At 49.7% G+C, this 19,789-nt stretch overlaps 1 protein-coding gene across 2 annotated transcripts in view; it reads right to left on the bottom strand.

Annotated features, from left to right (window-relative positions):
• Positions 1-15,824, bottom strand: part of Castor2 (cytosolic arginine sensor for mTORC1 subunit 2) — a 36,874-nt gene extending 21,050 nt beyond the window's left edge. For both annotated transcript variants that reach the window (XM_038346509.1, XM_038346510.1), the window contains exon 1: positions 15,403-15,824. In XM_038346509.1, the coding sequence (XP_038202437.1) occupies positions 15,403-15,515 (113 nt within the window). In that variant the 5' untranslated portion in view covers positions 15,516-15,824. The remainder of the gene's footprint in view (positions 1-15,402) is intronic.
• Between the last annotated feature and the right edge of the window lie 3,965 nt (positions 15,825-19,789).

The following is a 19,789-nucleotide window of genomic DNA, read 5'->3' as shown; positions in this document are numbered from 1 at the left end:
AATGTGAGGGGAGAGGTGGCTAGAAGGATAAACGGACATTTAAGATTCCACCCTCCCAGCACTTAGCACCAGTCCCAAGATGGTGCTCTCTGCTTGGTCAAAATGCTTTTTTCTCTTTTCTTTTCTCTTCTCCCCTCCCCTCCTTTTCTCTCCCTTCCTGGTACGAGTCACCACACCTAGCTTTTGTAATTATTTTTGTTATTTTATTCTTTTGTTTCGTTTTTCAAGACAGGGTTTCTCTGCATAACAGCCCTGGCTGTCCTGGAACTCACTTTTTAGACCAGGCTGGCCTCGAACTCATGAAGATCCGCCTGCCTCTGCCTCCTGAGTGCTGGGATTAAAGGCATGCACCACCGCAGTGGGGCTTATTTTGTTATTTTAAGTAGGATAAAAAAAAATAACAAAAGAGAACATGAAGTTGGGGGGCTGGTGTGGAGAAGGAGGAAATGGGAGACCAAATGGGAGAAGAGATGAGTGCCGGTGGTTCTGATTACGACACACCGTATACATGTATGAAAGCCTCACAAGTCTTTAGCCTCATTAAAAAATAAATTCCACCCTGTCTTGAAAAACAAAAACAAAAAAAAAAAAAAAGCCGGGCGGTGGTGGCACACGCCTTTAATCCCAGCACTCAGGAGGCAGAGGCAGGCGGATCTCTGAGTTCGAGGCCAGCCTGGTCTACAAGAGCTAGTTCCAGGACAGGCTCTAGAAACTACAGGGAAACCCTGTCTCGAAAAACCAAAATAAATAAATAAATAAATAAATAAATAAATAAATAAATAAATAAATAAATAAATTCTGAGTCTATCCATGGATCAATGCACTGTTAACGTCAGAACCCTCATGATCCAACTGCTACCCCAAAGCCCTGGCAGCTGGCAGTCAACCTTTATCACGTGACCTTCCAGGAACATTTCAGACTCAGATAAGCACGGTTCTGTATTCGCTAGGAAAAAAAAAGTACACTCTGGCTGCAGACCTGGCTTAGTCGGCACAGGGCTTGCTTAGCAATAAATTAGACGTGGTGGTGCACCCCTGTAATCCCTACACTTGGAAGGTCAAGACAGGAAGATCAGAAGTTCAAGGTCATCCACAGCTACATTCTGATTTGGGACCAGCCTGGGCTACATTAAAAAACCACAGCTGTACTCAATAGGTAGACTTAATTTCTGAATAATTAACCAACATAATTAATGAATCTGTGTGTCCATGGATAGATGTGTCATCTATCTACCTTATCAATTATTTATCCACCTACCTACTTATCATTCACCCATGGACTGATCATCAGTCTATTTATCATCCATCTAGATGAGATGTTAGAGAACTATGACACATTACTGTATTATCAGTATGTTATTAGTGACCATGGTACTTAAAAGTCCCATCTTCAGTCTAGACCCATGGGCAGAGGCTGATGGTTTAACTGCCAGTCCCAGCTGAAGGCTTGAGAACCTGAGGGGCCATTGTTTCAGGTGTTGGGATCTAGAGACTGAACATCCTGGAGTCCTGATGTCCAAGGGCAGGAGGAAAGCATCTTAGGTCCAGACTATGAAAATTCTCCCTCTTGCTTTTTTCTACGTAAGCTCTCCCCTATCAAGACATGCCCCCACAAGGTGAGGAATTATAGTCAAATTTTCAACACCCAGTCATACTCCAGCCCCTCACTAGGGATTCTAGGCAGGTTTTCTACACTGAGTCACGCCCCAGCCCCTCACTGGGGGATTCTAGGCAGGTTTTCTACACTGAGTCACGCCCCAGCCCCTCACTGGGGGATTCTAGGCAGGGGCTCTACCACTGAGCCACACCCCAGCCCCTCACTGGGGGATTCTAGGCAGGTGCTCTACCACTGAGTCTTACTAAGTTACCCGGTCTGGCCTTCAATCTACCATCCTCCTGCCTCAGCCTCCTGTGCAGTTGGAATGACAGGCCTTTTTAAAAATACTTTTTAAAACTGTGGTAAGGCATCTAGAATCTGTACTGTACCATCTTAACTCTCCGCACAGTCCTGTGGCAGAAGGGACAGTCACTGTTGTGTACCCATGAAGGCCACCTGTCTCCAGAACTCCTTCATCTTGCAGAACTGAAACACAATACCCTTAGCAATAACTCTGAGCCCCTCCTCCAGCCCCTGGCTATTACATAGACAAGAATAGTAACACTATTACTATTTTTAGTATCTCTTTTGTAAAGATTTTTTTTATTCCTATGTATATATACATGTATGTTTATGAGTGTCTGTGCCCATAAGACCAGAAGAGGGCATCAGATCCCCCAAGCTGGAGTTACAGGCAGTTGTGAGTAGCCCTTTGGAAGGCGGGGAACTGAATTCAGGCCCTTTCCAGGAGCATTAAGGGTTTCTTGTTTATTTGTTTTGGTTTTTGTTTCTTTGTTTTTCAAGACAGGGTTTCTCTGTATAAGAGCCCTGGCTGTCCTGAAACTCTCTTTGTAGACCAGGCTGGCTTCACAGAGATCTCCCTGCCTTTGTCTCCTGAATAGCTGGGATTAAAGCTTTACTTTTGGTATAGTATTCCCCCCCCCCTTTTTTTTGGTATGAGTCAGGTTCTTACAATGTAGTCCTGGCTGTATTGGAACTCACTATGTAGACCAGGCTGGCTCAAACTCGGAGATCCACCTGCTTCTGCCTGGCAAGTGCTGGGATTAAAGGCATGTGCCACTGTGCCTGGCTACACTAAGCAGTCTTAACCGCTGAGCCATCTCTCCGGCCCTTCTATGATTATTTTTGAGGCAGGGTCTGATGTAGCCCAGGCTGGCCTCAAACTTACTATGCAGTTAACTTCATTCAACTCCTAATCCTTCTGCCTTCACCTCCCAAGTGCCGGGGGTCCACACCTGCCTCATCTATCTCTACAAAGTACTAAGGACTTCAGAAAAGTAACACAGCCTGCCTCCCCACCCCCACTGACGTATATCTTAGCACAATGTTCTTCTACAAGTGCGTCCGGGCTGTAGCAGCTGTCAGCTTGTCCTTGAAGGTGAACAGTACTTCATCATACCCGTGTGTAGCAAGTCATGGTTCACCTGTTCACGGATACCTGGGCTTCGACCCTATTTTGGTTTTGGTAAATCATGTTGCTGGGAACATGCATGTATAGGCCACGCAGGAGCCTCCTTCCAACTCTTCAGGGTATGCCCAGAAAGGCAAATGTAATTCTTTTCATTTTCTTCCCTTTCAGATTAGTGTGCGCGTGTGTGTATGTGTGTGTGTATATACATATATACGTATATATATGTTTAGTTATGTGTATGTGCACACACGCATATGGAGGCTGGAAGAGGGCTTCAGATCCCCTGAAGCGGTGGCTGTGAGCCACCATGTGGGTGCTGGTGACAGAACTCAGGTCCTCTGCAAGAGCAGCAAGTGCTCCTAACTCCTGAGCCATTGCTCCAGTTTCCTCGCCTAGATTCTGTTGAGACCAGGTCCCATTATGTAGCTCAAGGTGGCTGCCAACACTCTCTGTAGACCAGGCTGGCCTTAAACTCCTGCTTGAGTTTGATGTGGGGATGACAGCTGGGTTCCACTACTCTCGGTTCTCTATTATACATTTTTAGAAATTGATTTCTTTATACTTGTGTGTGTGTGTCTGCCTGTCTGTCTCTGTGGACGTGATGGCTACAGTTCATGGGTGGCAATCACAGGACACCCCGTGGGAACTACTTCTCCATCTCCTCCTGTGAACTCCAGGGGATGAACCCGAATCATCATGCTTGACGGCAATTGCTATGCCCTCTTGCTAGCTCTGCTTTTACATTTTTGGAGACAGTGTCCCACTCCTAAAGAGTATCCTACATACCGGTACAGCAACAACTTGTGAGGGTTCCAGATTCCAATCTTTCCACCTCTTCCCAGTACTTTATTCATTTAAAGTTTACTGTCTGAGTTGTTTTTTTTTTTAATTTAAATTCTGCGTTACTCGCGTGTCTGTGTGTGAGTACCTGAGGAGCTCAGATGAGGGCGGGTCGGCGGATTCCCTGGGGATAGAGCTGCCCCAGGCGGGTGCGAGCTGCCCCGTGTGGGTGCTGGGAATTGAACCCGGATTCTCTGAAAGAGCAGGGAGCGCTTTCACCACAGAAAACACTCCGGCTTGTTTTCTATTCTTTTGTTTTTGTTTAAGAAACAGTAGTGCAGCCCTTGAACTCCTGATCCTCCTGCCTCCACTTCCCCACTGCGGAGCTGTGCAGTGTTGGGATGGAACTCAGGGCTTCATTCATGCTAGCAACTGAGCTACATCTCCAGCCCCCATTGTGGGTCTTACATCTGTTGAGGGCAGCAAATCACAGGACGTGTGTTGCATGTGTATTTGTGTGTGTGCAGGTGCATGTGTGTGGTGACCTGTATAATAGGCTCACAGATCTGAATGCTTGGTCATTAGAGAGTGGCACTACTTGTACTTGGCCAGGACTAGGAGGTGTAACCCTGTTGGACGAGGAGTGTCACCGGGGGTGAGCTTTGAGGTTTCAAATGCTCAAGCCAGGCCCAGTGTCTTTTTCTCCTGCTGACTGCCAGTCTGGATGTAGAATTCTCAGCTACCTCCCCAGCACTATGCCTGCCTGCGTGCCTCCACGTGTCCCGCCATGATGATAATGGACTAAACCTCTGAAAATGTAAGCCAGTCCGAATTAAATGCTTTCCTTAGAGTTGCCGTGGTCATGGTGTCTCTTCACAGTAACAGAACCCCGACTAAGACAACGTGTGTGCATGAGTATGCACGCATGTATGTTCCTGCGCAACATGGAGGCTGTCATTTTTCAGGTGTTGTCCACCTTTTTTTTTTTTGAGTCAGGGTCGGTCATTTGCCTGGTCTCTCACTGAACAGGCCAGGCTGGCCCATCTATCTGTCTCTGCCTCCCACCCCCGCCCCCAGTACTGAAATTTTACATGCACCTCCAAGCCTGGCTGTTTTTTGTTAAAATTCGGATTCTAGGGACCAAATTCAGGTCCTCATGTCCTTTACCAACCAAGCCATGTCTACAGACCCATTTCAGGACTGTAGCACAGTAGAAATATGGCCAGGGATTTGTTTTTTTTTTTTGTTTTTTGTTTTTCGAGACAGGGTTTCCCTGTAGTTTCTAGAGCCTGTCCTGTAACTAGCTCTTCAAGACCAGGCTGGCCTTGAACTCAGAGATCCGCCTTCCTCTGCCTCCCGAGTGCTGGGATTAAAGGCGTGCGCCACCACTGCCCGGCTGGCCAGGGATTTGGAATAAACATCTGAAATCAGTCTCGGGGTGTCACCTTCTACCATGGGCAGAGACCATCTGTTCTTTTGCTTTCACGGACAGTGTGTGAACAAGTTCTCAAGTGTATGCATATGGTATATGCATACATGTTTATACATGTACGGTGTGTGGTGTGGATAAGGTATATGCACGTGGTCAAGTGTGCACGGTGTATGCATGTGTGTGAATGTGCATGTGGGGGCCCCAGCTTGCTGCCTTATGTGCTGTCTTGCTCTTCCACCTTATTCACTGAGGCAGGGTCTCTCAATCACACCCAAAGCTTGTTACTAAGGCTAGTTTGCCTGCTGTCTTATTCTGGGGATCCTGTTTCTGCCTCTAAGGCTGGAATTACAGATAGCTATCACACTCATCCAGCATTTGTATGGGTTCTGGGGACCTGAACTTTGGCCCTGGAACTGAAGTTACAAGCTGTTGTGAGTTACCTGGTGGGTGCTGGGAACTAAACCCAGGTCCTCTGCAAGAGCAGCAATCACCCTTAAACAGCTGAGCTAATTCTTCAGCCCCTCTGGCTTTCTTATGTGTGCAAAAGGTTGTGTGGAGTCATGCTTGACTTTTACGTTGTGTGCTCAGGGGATTTGAACTCAGGTCCCCATGCGTATACAGCAAGAGCTGTTACCCTTAAGAGTCATTCTCTAGCCCCTTAGCCTTATGTTTTAAAGATAAAGCCTCTCTGGGATCTGGGGCTCTTCCATTAGGCTAGGATGACTGGTCAAAGAACTCCAGGGACCTGGATGTCTCCGCCTCCCTAGTGCTGGGGTTCCAAGTGCATGTCACCATGCTTGGGTTTTTTATGCAGGACCTGGGGATTGCACCAAGGTCCTTATGCTTGCATGGCAAGCACTTTACCCACTACGCCATCTCCCCAGCACCTTGTCTCAAGTCATTCAATTCTGACTATGACCTCAGCTAAGGAAGGTTACCAGGCTCTATATCCCCAATTCACAGTTACGAAGGTGACAGCACCGACAGGACAGGTCAAATGATCTGCCCACGAACATACTTGCCAGAGTGTGGCTATCTTGAGTTTTCCCTGGAGGCCTCCTGGGGCTAGCCTATCTTTCCTAAATGTACTTTCAGACAGCAGCCTCAGCCCGGCTCACCTCGGAAAGCAATAAAGATCTAGCCACACTTTGTATAGCTTTAAGCTTTTCTTGCATAAATGTCTCTTTAGTTGATGGTATCCAGCACCAGTTTGTTGGCGAGACCTTAATACAGCAGTAATGCAGAGACCCAGTACAGGGCAGTATGAACCAGAGACCTTAAATGTATGCCCAATCCAGGTGGCAGTTATGGGGTTTCCTATAGCTATGGGCCAATCAAATGAAATGGGCTTTTTTGTTTGTTTGTTTTGTTGCAGGTTAAACTCAAGTGTATGCGCCTCCTGCCTCGGTCTGCCAACCCCTGGAATTACAGGCCTGTGCCACTACTATGTCTAGTAGGTGCTTTCTATGGTGGCACTTTGTAAAGGTTGTAACAGGGACTAGGTGTCTGGTTCAATTGATAAAGCGCAGCCATTAGGACCTGTGTTTAAATTCCCAACATGAAGGTAAAAAGCCAAACATGTCACTGCGTGCCTGTGGCCTCAGATCCGGGGAGGCGGAGTTAGGATTATTGGGGCTCACTGGCCAGCCAGACTAGTAGAATTGGGGAACTTCAGGTTCAGGGAGAGGCCATGCCTTAAAGATAAAGTGAGGAGCGATAGAGGAAGGTACCGGATGTCAGCTTCTGTCTTCTAACTGCTGGGGGGACGACAGACACCTGTCACCATGGTAAAGCCTAGGATTCTCCAGTGAACACCTTAGGGGTATCATCATGTCTGCCTAGAATCCCCCAGTAAGGGGCTGAGGGTATTGCTCAGGGATAGCAGGCTTGCCCAGAATCCCCAGTGAAGGGTTGGAGTATGGCTCTGGTATAGTACCTTCACACATACGCGCACACATAAGCATACACCAGACTCTGACTGACAGACAGACAGATAGACACAAAGAGTACAGCATGTCCATTGCCTTCCAGTTGTGGCCTTGGCTATCAAGAGACTCCTAGTGACAGGAATCCAGGCCAGCTTGGGTATCTGGCTAGGTGCTCAGAGTAACAGGTTTTCCTGATCTGAATTCTTGGGTCCACACCACAGCTCCCCACCCCTTTCTGGGTATTCCTGTTTTGTTTCTTTATTAGTAAAATTAGGCTTCCGTTCCTCAGGGCTGCTGTGTGGTAAGAGCGCCCTAACTGACAGGAGGGTCCCAGAAGAGCCTGGATTTCCATGGTGACAGTCTCTGATCCTTCCTACCAGGTCCTGGGTCTGCAGCTGTGGCTAGTTTCCAAGGCTGTGGCAAAAAAGTCACAACCTCTCCAGAGGGCAGAGGCAAGCAAAGCAGAGGGGCTAGAGCGTGACCCACCCTGATCAGGGCGCTCACACATCATGTGTCCCCAAACCTTCTCACACTGTGGTTACCCTCCATCACATGGATGGATAGACCACCCAAAGATTCCTCCCCATCTCTAGGCTAGAAACTTTCATGCCGTCAGTCCCACCTTAAAGGGGTGAATCCTGATTGGTCCACAGCGGTCTCATGCATGGTCATGTGACATAGCTCCAACCAATAAGGTGAGAAAGTCCGAGTAAGCCTTGGCGGTGGGGTGAGAGTATAGGACCTGTATGTTTTTTTGCTGGAGGGCTCTGTTGGAAGCCACAGCACTTGCTCCAGCTGGGTTCCTCCCTGTTCACAAGGAAGCTCACCCAGGTGCTCCAGAGTGACACCGCTATTGCTAAGGACGGCCAGTCAGGAAGATGGAGAAGAAAAAGATCCTGACGACATTATCACATCATTAGATTAACTGAGGACACCATCACATCTATAGATTGACGGATACCGAACAGCCCAGCTCCTAGCACTTTTGATGGTACTAGGGGTGTAACTCTTCCAGAGTGAGTGTTCTACCTGCTAAGCCACACCCCAGCCCCTCACTGGGGGATTCTAGGCAGGGGCTCTACCACTGGACCACACCCCAGCCCCTCACTGGGGGATTCTAGGCAGGGGCTCTACCACTGGGCCACACCCCAGCCCCTCACTGGGGGATTCTAGGCAGGGGTTCTACCACTGGGCCACACCCCAGCTCTTCACTGGGGGATTCTAGGCAGGTGCTCTACCACTGAGACACACCCCTACCTGTTATTGTTAGATTGTAGGCATGTGTTTCTACTGCTGAGCCACACCCCCCCAACATTTTTTTTTTTTAATTTTCAGACAGGCTCCTGCTAAGTTGCCTAGGCTGGTCTTGAACTTACTCTAGTATAGGCAGGCCTTGAACTTGTGATTCTCATGCCTCAGCCTCCTGTGTATTTGAATGACAGGCCTATACCACCAGGCCCAGCACGAAGCACTTCTCTTCAGGTTATTCTTTTGACAGTTTCACACACCCATAGATGCACTGCTGCAGTCTGCCCCCCCCCCTTACCCTCCCTCATCGTCCTCCTCACATGGAAACTCTTCTTCTTACAGACTCCTTACCCCTCACCCACTCCATGCAGCTTTTCTATTTCCTTAGGGCCCGTCTCACATCTTCCTCCTTCACCGCGGCAGTTCTCCACCCATGGGCTGCGACCGCTTTGGGGGTGCATATCAGACGATAATTCATAGCAGCAGCAAATCACAGTTATAAAGTAGCAAGGGAATGATCTTATGGTTGGGAGTCACCACAACATGAGACACGAGGAACCATATTAAAGGGTTGCAGCATTAGGAAGGTTGAGAACCACAGCTTTACAATTCTGCTCAACAACAGCCTGCCATATTCTGTCTTCTAGGTTAAAACTGCCATGCCAAGAACACTTTTTTTTTTTTTATTTTGAAACAGGGTTTCTTTGTGTATGTAGCCTTGGCGGTACTAATGCTAGCTCTGTATACCAGGCTGGCTGCAAACTCAGAGAGATCTGCCTCTGCCTCCTGAGTGCTGAGGTTAAAAGTGTGCACCACCACTACTTTTTAAATGGTTCATGGTATTTTTAAATTGTGTTTACATGTGTGGGTATGCACACGGGAGTGCAGGTGCCTAGAGAGGCCAGAAGAGGGCATCAGAGCCCCTGGATCTGGAATTACAGGTGGTTGTGAGCCACCCCGTGTGGGTGCTAGAAGTTGAACTAGGGTCCTCTGGAAGAGCAGAATGTGCTTTTAATGACTGAGCCTTCTCTCCGGCCCTCCATCCCAGAATACTCCCCTGTCATCACTATTAACGTTGGTTCTAAGATGTCCTCCATAGGCTTAAACGCGTGGCCCTTGAACAGAGTTCAGGGCATGGCATTTGGGGTATGGAGTCTCCCTGGAAGAAGTGAAGCCACGGTAGGCAGGCCTTGAAGTTTTCATGGCTGGGCTCCTCCTTCCTGTTTGCCAGCCACTTCTTGGCCTGCCACGACGTGAGGATAGCGGTGTTCCCTGGGCTATGAATGCCACCGTGCCTTCCCCGTGCCTTCCCCGCCGTGACAGACTGTCCTGTCGTACTGTGAGCCCGTGGACACGATTCCTCCTCCAAGCTCTTCCTGCCAGAGCTCTGAGAAAAGTTAGCAGACAGCCGTCCTTCCCACACCATACTGTATATAATAAAAGTTACTCTTTTATGTGCACGTGAGGGTGCATGTGTGTGCACACGCACATGCGTGTATGTTTCACAAGGAGACCAAAGGTTGGTATCAGGTTATCGCCCTCTGTTTTTCTCTATTCCCCCTTTTTCTTTTCTACCCCTCCTTTTCTGATAGGCTCTTCTAACCCTGAAGTTCATCGTCCCCCTGTTTCAAAGTTTTCTTTTTAATTATGTACATATGTGTGGGGACACACACACACACACACACGTGTGTAAACATGATGGCAGGTTATAGAAGAGGGCATTTGATTTGCTGGAGCAGGAGTTACAGGTGGTTGTGAACTGCTTAACGTGGGTGCTGGGAACTCAACTTGGGTCCTCTGCAAGAGGAGCATGTGTGCTCTTGGCCACTGAGCCATCTCTAGCCTTCAAGACAGGATTTCTCTTGGTAGACCACGTTGGCCTCAAACTCAGAGATCCACCTGCCTCTGCCTTGTGAATGCTGGGCTTAAAGGTGTGCGCCACTACTGCCCAGCCATTTTTTTTTTTTTTTTTTTTTTGGTTTTTCGAGACAGGGTTTCCCTGTAGTTTCTAGAGCCTGTCCTGGAGCTAGCTCTTGTAGACCAGGCTGGCCTCGAACTCAGAGATCCGCATGCCCAGCCATTTTTTTTTTTTTTTAAATATAAGCACCGGGGATCCCAACTCACGCCGCTCGTGCTTGCATACAGGTACTTTACCAAGTGAGCCACCTCCCCAGCTCTAAAAGCTGCACTTGACTTAGCCAAACGGGAAGAAACTGAGCTGCCGAGAGCACGATGAACTAAACCTAGGTATAGCGTACAGCTCAAGCCAGGGGTGGAAGGAAGCTCACTCTCAGGACTTCAAGGCTGGAGAAGGGCAGTTAGCCCAGGATATGAGGGTGGGAGGGGGGTGGAGAGGAGGAGAGGAGAGAGACAGGACAGGAATGAGAATGAAGGAATGAGCATGAGCGGATAGAAAGTGTGAGGACTTGAGACAGGCTCTCCTCCACTCCTGCCCTGAACACGCTGTTCTGCAAGTGCTTAGGGACTATGTGATAGACTTCACAGCCAAGCCCAGAGCTAGGGATCTGATAGTATCTCCAAGGAATAACCTGGGGGCCAGACAACAGGAGACACCCCTTGTAGAAGTGGAGCCTCGCTACCCTGCTCCAGTTTTCCTGAGGAAAGATACACCTGAGTACCGCTAGGTTAAGGAGCCAGAAAAATACTGAAGCTATATGTGGTAGCCCAGGTCTGTCTTCCCAGTTACTTGGGAGGCCAAGGCAGAAAATTCCTGAGTTCAGGCTTGTCTTGGTTACAGAGTGATTCAAAGTCAGTCCGGGCAACTTAATAAGGGCCCTGTATCAAAATAAAAACTGGGGCTGGAGAGATGGCTCAGTGGTTAAGAGCACTGCCTACTCTTCCAAAGGTCCTGAGTTCAATTCCCAGCAACCACATGGTGGCTCACAACCATCTGTGATGAGATCTGGTGCCTTCTTCTGGCCTGCAGGAATACACACAGATAGAATATTGTATACATAATAAATAAATCTTAAAAAAAAACAAACAATAAAAACTGAAAAAGGCCAGAGGGGTAGCTCCGTGGTAGAGTTCCTGTCTAGAATCCCCCAAGGAGGGGCTGGGGTGTGGCTCAGTGGTAGAGTTCCTGTCTAGAATCCCCCAGTGAGGGGCTGGGGTGTGGCTCAGTGGTAGAGCACCTGCCTAGAATCCCCCAATGAGGGGCTGGGGGTGTTGATCAATGGTAGATCACCTGTCTAGAATCCTTTAGTGAGGGGTTAGGGGTGTGGGTCAGTGGTAGCGTGTGCTTGCCTTGTATGTAGGAGTCCGAGTCCAATTCTAAGTGTTGCAAATAAGAAAGCGGGTACAAGGGAACATGGAGGTCAGTGGTTTGATCCTGTGCTCTTGACTCTTTCTGAACAGCAATTGCAAACAGAAGGGCTGGTGGCACTGCTGACTATGAGCCTCCTTTGTAACCTGTGCTGGCAAAAACAAAGCTTAATCCACGGAAATGCAGACTCAGATCTTGGGCTCTATCACTGATCTCATAACCTTGAGCAAGTTAAGCCCCGAGTTCCAAGTTCCTTCTTTGTAAAAGCTCTGTCACCCAGTTGTCATTCCCTGCATCACACTAGGATATATGTCATTTACTTGTCTATATTTCTATAGAGAGACTAGATCCCCCTCCTGCCTAATTCCTACTAGGATACTGCATATCATCTAAAGCCCCTTCATTCAGGTAGGCTCCCAGGCAGCCCTAGCCAGTCTTCAGGTTCCCCCTTTCTTTATTCAAAATCATACATATACATTTATACATATGTGTGTGGGTATGCGCACATGAGCGCAGGTACCTGCAGAGGCCAGAAGGGGGCACTGGATCCCTTGGAGCTAGAGTTACTAGAGGCTGTGAGCCACCTGGCATCGGCGCTAGGAAGCGAACTGAGATCCTCTGCAATCAGTCCTAACTGCTGAGCCATCTTGCCAGGCCTGGGCCTCCTTTCTTCTACCCTGTTGGATGATGTTTTCTTAACTCCATCCCTTTCCTTCCCTGGACTGGGCACTCAGCTAGGCAGAGGGAGAGGGAAGAACAGTCTGTCTCTACATCCCTTGGGTTCAGGGCACCCAGGCACTGAGTATTTCCAGTGTTATCCCTTTTCCCATGCTCTACCTGCTCCACTCTGAGAAGACATCAGGAGAGAGAGAGAGAGAGAGAGAGAGAGAGAGAGAGAGAGAGAGAGAGAGAGAGAGAGAGAGAGAGAGAGAGAGAGCGCGAGCGCACAAGAGGAAGTGACTAAGTCTGCTAGGAGGTGGAGGCAGGGGAGTGCTTGGGGAGGTTCAGGGTGATGTCATCATCTTGAGGACTGAAGTGGAATTGACAGAGGTGGAGGGGACATTCCAGGAAGAGATGAACGATGTACAGGAGGGAAGAGGGGCAAGGGAAGCAGGCCACCCGTGGGTCCGTGGGTGTTACTAGTTTATCTCCTGGTGGGGGTGGGGAGGGATAGGTAAAGACAAGCGTTCTGGATCCAGGCTCCTCAAAAGGTCTTGAATGCCACAGCAAGGACCTGGCCCAGTAGAAACAGTGACTGCTTCTTTTTTTTTTTTTGGTTTTTCGAGATAGGGTTTCTCTGCAGCTTTTTTAGAGCCTGTCCTGGAACTAGCTCTTGTAGACCAGGCTGGCCTCGAACTCACAGAGATCCGCCTGTCTCTGCCTCCCGAGTGCTGGGATTAAAGGCGTGCGCCACCACCGCCCGGCTCAGTGACTGCTTCTTTTAAACAGCCAGTGAGATGTTCCGGGGATGCCCCATTTTTTGGGGAGGTAGATGCTAACAGGAATCTGGACCAACATGGTGGGGGAGAAGAATCAAGGTCTACTACCTGTATGGTTCATGGCTGTAAATAAGTGAACAGCTGTTTTCACATGAATTGAATGACCCACCCCCAGCAAGCAGTTCTTTGAAAAAGAAGTGGGCGGGGCCGTGCTATGTCCATTTCATGGAGGGGCAAAGAGAGACAGACAGAAATGACGGCGTCCTGGCCTGGGTCACTGGGGCTAATTCCAACACGAAGCCACGCCTGGGCTCAGAGTGCAATAAGGGCGGCGGGTTGTCAGTCCTCAGACCAGGCTACACTCAGCGGTTTCTAGAGTCAGTGCCTGGAGACAAGGAGATGACCTTTGACCTCTCAGTCATCTCGCTAATGGTCACTTGGGCCTATCCTGGAAGGGGGGAGGGGTACCCACCTTTCAGGGGGACAAGGTTTCCCTGTGGTGAAGTAAGCCAGTGTGAGCTTGCTCTGGGTTTTAATTTGAGACCTTCAACTTGGACCCTGGGAGCGGGCCGCAGATGAGGGATACCCATAAAAAGGCCAGTCCCTTCACCAGGTCACCAGGAACAGCCAGAGGCGGCCTTCCTCCTGTCTTCCTAAGGAGTGTCTGCCTTGAAGCCCTCTTTTCTCCAGTCTGAGAAAGAAAGGAGGAACCAGAGGGCAGTCGGAGGCTGCTGGGGCCAGAAGTTGGGACTCCCTTCCCTCCAGCGTCTGGGTCCTAGGGATTGCCTGGGGGTGGGCAGAGGACAAGTAAGTTGTAGGTAGGGATTAGAAGCTGTTGACAGAGAGAGGGGCTTTTTGCACTTGGGGGTGTGGGAGAGAGAGTGTTCAGAATCTGTGCTGTTAGCTTTGTTTTCAAATGACCTGTTTAATGATTTACCTGGGGCCATCTAAGGAGCAAGGGGTTCTACCCTCAGACAAGGGAGGTGAAACCTTGGGTCCCCACAGAGAGAACAGCCCTCAGAGAAGAAAGTAAACAGATATAAAGCTACCTAGCTGGCTTCATCTTCCAAATAGCCCTGACCAAGCTCCAAAACGTTGAAGTCAAATCTCTGAGCAAGAACTTTTAACAGGCTCTTTCCCCTGAGTTCAACCCCATAGGAGACAAGACTGCCTAAGAAGAAATGAGGGGTATTGTGTGTGTGTGTGTGCTGTCAATTTAACTTAATCTTCACCTGTAAAGTACTCATTCCTTAGACAGGGAGGTTGAAACATCTTCGCCTTGACCGCCCCCCCACCCATCATAATGGTAAGCGAATGAGGTTTAAGTTAACCGTTGCTCGTTCTAATTCCCACTCCACATGGGGAAAAAGGCAATTAAAAAAAGAAGGTAACCCGACTCTAATCCAACAGGAGTTTATGAAGTCAAACGCAATATGAAAAATCCAAAATTTAAATTTTTTTTTCTTTTTCTTCTTACCTCCCAAGGCCTTCCACTATTTTTTCCCCCTGCAACATCCAAGACCAGCCTCCAGGCAGATCCATAAACACGCCTGCTCCTCCCCTTCCATGGTTCAAAATCCCCCCTCCCTCCCACTTCGCTGGACCCCCAAAGAGAAAAGAAACCAGCGACCCTGGCCCTGCAGCCCCTCCCCCGCTGCTTGCACCTCCTCTCTCCCCTCGCAGGCACCTGGAGATAAACATCTACTAATGATTTTATGATTTTTCTGTTCTGGGGTAGACGAGCTCAGCGCCATCCCTCCCCGCTTGCCAGTGGCTACAGGGGGCCGGCCCAACCAGGAGGAGGGGAGTGGTGGTGGTGGTGGATGGATGGGGGGGGATGGGGCATGTTTAGTTTGTTAATTTCCACCTCCGGATCCCCACACCTGTTTTTCATTCATTCATTCGTTCGTTCGTTCATTCATTCATTCATTCATTCATTCACGGATGCATCAGAGGCCATTTGGGTAGGTTACTCAGGATCTCGGGGAAGGGACTGAGATGGGGGGGGGTAGGGTTGGTAGTGTTGGTGGCAGCAGTTGGGAGGCGCAGTGGGGTGGGGGGACCTGGGTGGAAGGGACCCCCAACTAGAGAGCACAGGGGTGGCTTTGTCCGATGCAGGAGGATGGCAGAGATCCCGGGGGGTGGGGGAGCGATGAAGTTGTTTTGCACTGCGTCCCCCCGGGGTGCGCCTCTTTGTCTGTCCCGGGGCGGGTACCATGCGCCCCCCCCATCCCCTCGCCCCATACTCTCTTTCTCTCACCTGGTCTTGGAAGACAGGAAGGCAAGTTTGATGAGGCCGTAGGTGAAGAGCGGGATACTCTCCTTGGCGACGCTGGCAACTTGCAGCCGGTGTTCCAGAATGTGCAGTTCCATCGTCTGCCCAGGGCTCCTCCACAGCGGATCATCCGCGGTGGCCCGAGTTGCGGGGAGGGGGGGGGGGGGACGGGGACGAGCAGCGGCCCCCGCCCCCTGCGCGCCCCAAGCCTTGGGGCAACCGGCCCAGGGAAGGGGGCCCGGTGCTCGGTGCTGGACTGATTTGTTACTCGATCCAGAAAAAAGGAAGCCTGGCAAGTTGCAAAAAAAGGAGGCCTGGGGAGGACCTGCGGGGTACAGCGAGCTACGGGGTGGACAAGCAAACAGCGCCCGGCGGAGCGCGGCGCCCGGCGCAGCAGCAGCTGGTGTTCGCTGTAACAAACAACTTGCCACTCAAACGCCGGGCCCGTGCTGCGCAGGCGCCAGCCGCGGGGCCACGCGATGCCTATCGGGATTTGTAGTCCATATTCGCGATTTTACGCGGCCCTTCCCCCTGGACTACTCCAGCTTGCTGATGTCAAGCCAGGGGGGCTGGGCTGCTGCGCCACGGTGCACCCGGAATGCAAGATTCGGGGTTCCCCAGGGACACAGAAGAACCCTTATGGGACACATTTGGAGCCGACCTAAGCTTAGGTGCATGCTCTGTCGTCGTTCAAACTCAGGATTAGGCGCTTTCTCTGGGGTGTCAAGCGAGCAACCCCTTTCCTCCACAAACAACTCCAGCGTTGGAGAAGGCCTGAGCCTGCCAGGGGAGAGATTTAGAGGAATCGGTGATTGTCGTGCAGCGAAGCCAAAGCAAAAGACAAGGCTTGAGTTAGATAGAGAAGGTTGCTGGGTCCTTGTGGAAGGGTGCTGAGGGCTGAATGAGAGCAAGGGGGGGGGGCTCAGCTCAGAGAGAGAGAGAGAGAGAGAGAGAGAGAGAGAGAGAGAGAGCGCTGCGCGGCCTTCCAGGCAGAAGGAACGCCGTGTCCAAACGCATGGAAGCGTGAAAGCCCCCCCGGTACTGTGTTTGGCTTTGTTGCTGCGGAAAATGTGAGGGAGGAGAGAGATAAGGCAGGTACGGGAACCAGGACCCAGGTCTCCGGGATCATGGGTGCAAAGCTGCTGAAGTAACTGTGGATCTCAGGGAGGGGGGAGAGTGCGGGGGAGGGGTGGGGAGCGGACCTGAATCTGAATGAGAGTCATCCCTAGTGTTTCTAACCCTAGGCTTGCATGCTGTCGGGGAGGGGGGGGGGCTGTTCAGCTAATATGTACCCCCCGCGCCCCCCTCCCCGGTCGTTCATGGCTGACTAGGTTTAGAAATCCTTTAGGTTAAAGTTACTGACTAGTGCTTTTTGCCCTTTGGCAGAATGCTTGGGGGCGGGGGATGTGGGTCAATCTACCTGAGAGGCGGACAGGAAACTTTTGGGGAGGGGGGGGGGGATAGTCCTGCCTGTCAATCTCACATTCTCAGTCCCCTTCTATTAGATAGGGGCTCGTTATGCTTCTTCATACTGACAAGGGTGTGAAACCCCAAATTTTGAGTATGTTTCATAGCCTGTCCATCCCTCTGTTGCTTTAATTTCACTAAAGATTGGGCCATCGAGAAGATTCAGTGGATTAAGACTCTTGCTGCCAAGCCTGATGACCTAAGGTAGATCTCCTGGACCCAGACTTTGAAAGGAGAGGACCGATTCCTGTAGTTTGTCCTCTGATTTCCGTGCGCGCACACGCACACGCACGCACGCACGCACGCGCGCGCGCACACACACACACACACACAGTTTAAATAAGTAATTGATTGCTCTATTTTTATTTTGTCTTTGAGACTGGGTCTCATTTCTCTCATATTATCCTTCAACTTTTTATGTGGTGGAGGATTACCCTGAACTTCAGACTTCAGTCCTGCTTGCCTCGTCTCCTGAGTGCTGAGATTACCGGTGTGCAGTGCCACATCTGGCTTATGCAATGGTGTGGATGGAGCCCAGGGTTCGGTACATACTAGGCACACACTCTCAAGTGAGGAATCCTAGCCTTCATTTTCTTTACTTTAAATTTTTTTAAAAAATATTTATTTATTATGTGTACAGCATTCCTTCCATGTGTGCCCGCAAGCCAGAAGGGGGCGCCAGGTCTCATTATAGATGGCTGCGAGCCACCATGTGGTTGCTGGAAATTGAACTCAGGACCATCTGGAAGAGCAATCAGTGCTCTTAACCACTGAGCCATCTTTCCAGCCCCTAATTTTTTAAAAAAATTTACATTATTTTGTATATATAGCTGCTTTGCCTGTGTGTATGTGTGTATGTCATAAGCATGCTTGGTGACCAGGGAGTCCAGAAGAGAGTGTCAGACCCTCTGGGACTGGAGTTACAGATGGTTGTGAATTGCTCTGTGGGTTCTGGGAACTGAACCCCGGGTTCTCTGGATGAGCAGCCAGTGTTCTTAACCACGGAGCCATCTCCCCAGTCCCTTACTTAGTTTAGGTAGTATTTGTTTTTATTTATGTCTCTGTGTGTATATGTTGTGTCTATACTGGGGGTATGTGTGCCCCAGGAGACCAGAAGCGGGTATTGAACCTCACGGGGCTGGAATTACAGGTAGTCATGAGGCACTTGACATGGTTTCTGAGAACGGAACTCAGGTTCTTTCTTAAACACCAAGGCAGCTCTCCAGCCCACATTTTTGTCTTCTCAGTTTTTGGAGACTGGGTTTCCTGTAGCTCAGGTTAGCCCAGAAATTCTTGATTTTCCTGCTCCTACCTCTCAAGTTCTTGGAGTGAGGGTATGCCTCCACCACACCTAACCAACCACTCAGAGACTAGGTTTCAAGCTGGGCTTGTAGCTCAGTGGTAGGGCACTTGCCCAGCAGTTACAAGACCCTGAGTTTGATCCCCAGCACTGTAAACAGATAAAATAAGATATTGGTCATGATGACACACATTTGTATTCCAGTGCTTGGAAGTCGAGGCGGGAGGATTGTTGTTAGTGGGAGGCCAGCCTGGCTACGTAGTGAATTCATGGCAGACTTTGGCTACATGGTGAGGGTCTGTGAGTGAGGTAACCCAGACCCAGAAAGAGAAATATAGTATGTGTTCACTCATAAATGGCTTCTAGATATAAAGAAAAAAAGCAACCTATAGTCCACAACCCCAGACAACCAAGAGGACCCTAAGAGAGACATACATGGATCTACATAGGAAGGAGAAAAAGACAAGATCTCCTGAGTAAATTGGGAGCATGGGGGTCATGGGAGGGGAGAAGGGAGGGGAACGGATAAAAATGTATAGTTCAATAAGAACAATAAAAAACGGGCCGGGCGGTGGTGGCGCACGCCTTTAATCCCAGCACTCGGGAGGCAGAGGCAGGCGGATCTCTGTGAGTTCGAGGCTAGCCTGGTCTACAAGAGCTAGCTCCAGGACAGGCTCTAAAGCTGCAGAGAAACCCTGTCTCGAAAAACAAAAAAAAAAAACAAAAAACAAAAAAAACGGAAAAAACAAAACTAACAACTAAAAGAATCTGTCTTCTCTAAAAAACCTCTGTTCCATAAAGGTAATGATTTTGGGAGCTGGTGGGATGGCTCAGCAGGTAAAGGTGCTCGCTGCCAAGACTTATGACCTGAGTTCAATCCCCAAGACCCACTCGGTGGAAAGAGAACTCCCTAAGCTGTCCTTTGGCTTCCATATGCATTCTCTCTCTCTCTCTCTCTCTCTCTCTCTCTCTCTCTCTCTCTCTCTCTCTCTCTCTCTCTTTCTTCTCCCTCCCTCCCTCCCTCCCTCTGTCTCTGTCTCTCTCCTTTTCCTCTTTAAGTAAACATAATAAAACATTAAAAAGCAATGGCTTTTGACTGTTCTCTGCTTTTTTTTCCGTTAGCAACAGCTGGTACGTGAGGGACGGCTACTCATTCAGTGTCTAGGGAATGCATACATGCAAAAGTTTATGCCTTTGCAATGGATTCGACAGATCCAGGAGGCCCAGATAGAAATGTTTTCAGGAGGCCAACTCGGTGTTACGTATTTATAACCCTAGCACCTGGGAGGCAGAGGATCAGGAGTTCAAGGTCATCCTTAGTTATGTAAAGAGTTCAAGGCTAGCCTGGGCTACGTTGTGAACTACCTCTTCCCGCCCCCCCACCCCATGCATTCAGATCCCTAAAAGGAAACACAGGCTATGGTTAGAGTGAGGGTTAAGGTAGTTGAGTGGCTGGGCAGTGGTGGCACATGCCTTTATTTCCAGCACTCGGGAGGCAGAGATAGGTGGATCTCTGTGAGTTTGAGGCCAGTCTGGTCTACAGAGTGAGTTCCAGGACAACTAGGGCTGTTACACAGAGAAGCCCTGTCTCAAAAAACGAAAACA

Source organism: Arvicola amphibius, chromosome 10 (assembly GCF_903992535.2).
Source record: "Arvicola amphibius chromosome 10, mArvAmp1.2, whole genome shotgun sequence".
Taxonomy (NCBI): domain Eukaryota; kingdom Metazoa; phylum Chordata; class Mammalia; order Rodentia; family Cricetidae; genus Arvicola; species Arvicola amphibius.
The sequence above is the reverse complement of the archived record's forward strand: the minus strand, read 5'-3'. Positions and strand labels throughout refer to the sequence as shown.